At 45.9% G+C, this 5033-nt stretch overlaps 1 protein-coding gene across 1 annotated transcript in view; it reads right to left on the bottom strand.

Annotated features, from left to right (window-relative positions):
- LOC101998468 (peptidoglycan recognition protein 3) overlaps window positions 1–3627 on the bottom strand; it is a 10377-nt gene extending 6750 nt beyond the window's left edge. The window contains exons 1-2 of the mRNA XM_005367266.1: window positions 3579–3627; window positions 1222–1423 (exon numbers count right to left, since the gene is read on the bottom strand). Coding sequence (XP_005367323.1) covers window positions 1222–1423; window positions 3579–3627 — 251 coding nt within the window. The remainder of the gene's footprint in view (window positions 1–1221; window positions 1424–3578) is intronic.
- Between the last annotated feature and the right edge of the window lie 1406 nt (window positions 3628–5033).

Raw genomic sequence — 5033 nt, 5'->3', positions numbered from 1 at the left:
AAAAAAAAAAAAAAAAAAATACTCACTTTGCTCAAAGTGGAATTTGAATGTGTGACTCTCCAAGACCTGAAGACAATGATCTTTTCCTGCTGGTTAATTCGTTTTGTTGCTGTTGTAATTTGCGAGTGGGCAGCCTTTGAAATATGATCTCTCCCTACAACTGCAGTAACCACACTATCAAAATGAGGTGTGCATTGTCACTGCAGAAACCTGCTTGTTTAGAGACAGAGCCATTGAAACCACCAAGAAACACCATGACTGGAATAAGCAACACTTCAGGAACAACAATGTGGTGATGGGGACAGGGACAGGCAGATGATAAACTGTGTCTAACAAAGTCAACACAGTTCCACCGAGGACTGAGCAGAGATCCCTAGCGTACAGATGCAGGCTGTACAGCCTGTCTCCAGCTGTTCTTGCATACTGAGGCTTCAGTCTGAAAGTGTGTGGAAACACAGACCATTCTTTTCAAAACGGATTCTTTGCAACTTCTTTCTACTTGTTTTTTAACCCCATCCCTGTTCTTTCTCTTCATCTATTTATGAGCTTTCTCTTTCTTGAGGCTAATGAGAAAAACTTGGGGCCTTGCATAGAACCCTCAGAGTAGATAGTCTTCATGCCTTGTGCTCATTTGAACATGGGCTCTCCCCACCATTCCCTGTCCCCTGTCCACTCATCTCCTTGTGATACCCAGTGGTCATTCAGGGTACTAAATGGAAAAACATCATGGGTATGAGCCCTGACTGGAAGGGAAGGGGACTGTGCTGTATAAACATGCAGTCCCAACACAATTTTGAACCCATGCCCCTTGATGTGCTGCTTTAAAGAAATTCTTTGGTGTCCATAGACTATAGCATTCTCATTTTGGTAATAAAGATAGCAATAGGGGAAAGATAGATTCTCTTCCCCTTCTGCTCCTAACTGGTTGATAGCAATGAAGCCCTTTGTGAGCCATCATGCTAGGGGCTCCAGGGTAGCTGCGGTGGTTTTGTAACCGTCTGTGTGTTCTTTCAGGATCACCCAGCATAAAAGCATCCACAGGGTTGTTCCTCCTAATGGCTTCTGGATTTTGTTTGAGTTCTTTTTTTCTAACACTTTTCAGTCATCAAAAACACAAACACAAATGAAGCCCAGGAGATGGGAGATACAGAAAGGAAAACCAGGAGAATTCTATGAGGGATAGCCTTGAGTGTGGGTTTGGAGACCCGGGCAGCCTCTTACTTGAAGGCCACATCACACCAGCCTTTGCTGTAGACAGAATGGGACTGTAGGACTCGCACCATCCGGCTGCAGCTGGCCCGATCTCGGCACTCCATCCTGCTGAGCTGCTCTGTGATGAGGTAGGCCACGGGCAGGCTCAGCGGCACGCTGCAGGTGAGGGAGCTCGCCCCCCACTCCTTCCTGGAAACTATGGTAGGACTGCCTGTAAGAGAAACTACAGATGAGCCTGCAGCAGACCGTGCCCAAGCACTAGCTCCCCCACTGGGACATCTGGAAGCCCTGGAGGGTGCTTCATCAGCCACCGCTGCCCATTCTCAGCTCTATAGCCCAGTTTGGGCTCAGTACTCACCCGGACCTGTCCTCAGCCTTGTCAAGTGGCCCAGTTAGTGGGAGTAACTGCTGATGTTGGGAACCTATTTGTAGCTTCAAGGGTGTAGCGTGAGCAATAAGGGGTCCAAGGACCCACGAATGAGGCAATAGAAAATGATCTTTATTAAATGTCTCTGAGGACAATCACAGTGATCCATATATTTCTGTCCAAGAGCTGGTATATACTTCATAAATTAAGTTTACTCAAGATAATGACAGCCATCTTGGTATGTGGCACCCACGGGTCTGTTGGTAGGTATGCAGGTGACCCATAGAAAGCAACATTGTTCTGATGAGGGACCAGGGAAGGCTTCAGTGACCCTAGGGCTGGGTTGAGTGAAGGCAGATGTAATGAAAGCCTCACTACAGCAGGAGACAAGGACCATAAATCCTACAGGACCCTAAGAGGTAAAGAAGAGCCACCAGCCAGTGAGTATGGCAGACACAAAGCAGAACCAGGCAACTAACTGGGGGCTAATTCAACTCACTGCCACCCTCGGGCGAGCCACTTCCCCATCAGACCTTAGTGTCCTCATGCACACCATGAAAAGATCAACCATGCACTCTTTGATCTGCGAGTTCTTTCAATACTAACTCTGTATGTAACCCAGTAACATGTCTACCTAAGGGTAGAAGGCAGAGAGCTAGCTAAATTGTGTCAGACAACATGAAAATTTGTTCGGCATTTAAGAAGTACCAAACTCAAGTCCATGTAACTCAACAGAATTCACATATATTTACTTGAGGCCCAATCACTTTATAAAATCATAAAACGTATTGCAATGTCGTAAAGGCAACCCTGCACCGACATAATTGGTATTTATTTACAAACATAAACTCTGGACGGGGTTAACTTGATGATGGTGATGATGATGATGGAGAAATGGTACAGCTGTTAGAGCTACAAATTACCTCACCGTCATGATCTGAACGATGTGCTAAACCTTTACAGTCAGCTTGAATAGACTTGGAATCATTGACAAGACCAGTCTCTAGGAATGTCTACAGGGAATTACTAGATTAGGTTGGTTGACTGGGAAGCTTGGCCGTTATTTAAAGCAGCACATTCCATGAGCTGGGGTAGCAGCCTGAATGAAAGGAAGCTGAGCGCTGGCATTCACTGCTCTCGGCTCCACAGCTGTGGAACGCAGACTTGTTCTGTTTTGAGACAGGGTTTCTCTGTGTAGTCCTGGCTGTCCTGGAACTCACTCTGTAGATCAGGCTGGCCTCAAACTCACAGAGATCCACCCGCCTCTGCCTCCTAAATCCTGGAATTAAAGGCGTGTGCCACCTCCGTCACCACCCAGCTCACAGCTGTGGAAACAGGTGGCCTTAAGTTCCTGACACTGTGTCTTCCCACCATTATAGTACGTGCGTGCGTGCACGCGCACAGACACACACACACACCACATGTGTGTGTCCTAAAACTGCAAGCCCAAGTAAACCTTTTTCTCAAATATTTTGTCACAGAAAAGTAATCAATACAATACCTAATGAAATCATCAGTAACAGATCAGTGATTCTTTTTGATAAATGCCTGCATATAAAAATACACAGATAAGGAGGCTTACTCAGTGACTCACTGTCACCCTGCAGTTTCTGATGAGATTTTCCCCTTCCTACTTATTCTTTTTTCTTTTTCTATTAAATTTTATTTTGGTGTGGGGAAGGAGATGGGTGGGATCAGGTAGCATGATGTGAGAGACACAAAGAATAAGTAAAAATTAATTACATAAATACAAAACAGTGTCTGATATCATTCTCATTTCATTAATGCGATTAAAAAAAAAGTCACATGCTAACCCGCGGAGGATAACAACAGCTGCAGGACACCAATGCCAATCTGTCAGTCCCAGAGCAATGCGACAAGTGACAAAGGCACACATGTTCTAGTAAAGACAACACTGGGAGCGTTTCTATCTCTCCACACGAGGATGGTTGTGTGTCAGTCAGCAAGGACACTTCTGATAAGATGAAAGAAAACTTACCGCACACCAGGAGACCGAGAGCAGAGAAAACAAGGAGCTTGGGCAGCATCTTCAAGTGGTCCCAGGATACCATCAGCGAGTCTTACCAGCAGTCCTGGGGGTACTGGCCCTGGAGAACACAGACAGTTACCATGACTGTGCTAACTGCACAGCACCCTGTCTGTTTCCCTACTCTCCGAGTGCCTCCTGAGGGCTAGCACTCGGCTCAGGATTCTCGGGGTCACCCACACACCTCAGTTGTTCCATAGATACGAGGAGCCTAACGTCCGTAGGTAGCAGGCCTTCTCCAGAATCACTTTCTACAGCCCAGGAGACACCACATTGCAGTCAATGTGACTGATATTAAGTCTTCCAAGGCAGACAAATACAATTTCTAAAGTCCTTTGGTAACAGTAATAAGGACCCTGTATAGATATTTTCATTTCTAGTGTGCCAGTTTTTTATTTGGCCCTTATGAAATCCCTGTAAGACAATTATCATGAAGACTATTTTTAAAACAGAGAATACACAGCACTGAATGGCAAGCAGAGGCAGGAACGATCTCTATCACGTGACCTATTGGACAATCACAAGTAGGGAAAGTCATATAGTTAAGTTTCCTATCCCAAGATTTCAGAGGAATGAGCAGTCAATCTCTGCTCTAACATGAAGAAAAAAAACAGTTTTTCCCACTCACTGAACACATCCTGTGGTCCAGATGCTGTGTGAGGATCTTTAGACACTTCAGTAAGTCTCACAGTGACCTGGGAGAGCATGGGGCTTAAATCACATGTCCAAAATTCTCAGATGAGTGGGGACAGAGACTACCCCTCCCAGCCAGATCTGCCTCTCCCCAGGGCCTTCAGAGGAAACCCCAGATCTGCCGTTGTTTCTATTGGTGGAGAGTCTCAGCACGGGAACTGGGGATGAAGTGAGGATGACTTTGGTGTGCCCAGACCCACGAATCTTATGTGCCTTTGTAGGCAGAAATGAACTTCTTACTCATGCTCAGTGTGACATATTCACTCGTTACGTTGCCAACCAAGTCTTCAGCTTTCCCCAGTTGAGAAACAATGCAGGGGGCGTGGAGGAAAACGTCATAGGCCTCACCCTGCACTATCTTGACGCTACAGTTGACACCTCCAGATGGAAATGTTTAATGTTACAGCCTAAGGATTGAGCATATGAAGGATTCTCGAGCAACACAAAAACATCAAATAACATACAAACTCCCATTCAATCAGGAAACTCTCCTACGGCCACCAGCCCACCTCAGATGAGCCTATCATAACAGGGCAGCACCTCGTATGCATGGGAGAGAAAACCAGTGTCTTCGTTAACCAACAGAGACAAGAACCAGCTTGTGAATGGCAGAACCCCTGCCAGCTAGCCTCCCAGAAAACTACTAGAAAACGATGCCAAAGGAGGTTTGGATTCTGTTCGTGTAACCTTTTTACTTCCCTAAGCATGACTTCT

The sequence above is a fragment of the Microtus ochrogaster genome, unplaced genomic scaffold (assembly GCF_000317375.1).
Source record: "Microtus ochrogaster isolate Prairie Vole_2 unplaced genomic scaffold, MicOch1.0 UNK16, whole genome shotgun sequence".
Lineage (NCBI taxonomy): Eukaryota > Metazoa > Chordata > Mammalia > Rodentia > Cricetidae > Microtus > Microtus ochrogaster.
This window is presented reverse-complemented; position numbering and strand designations above follow the sequence as displayed.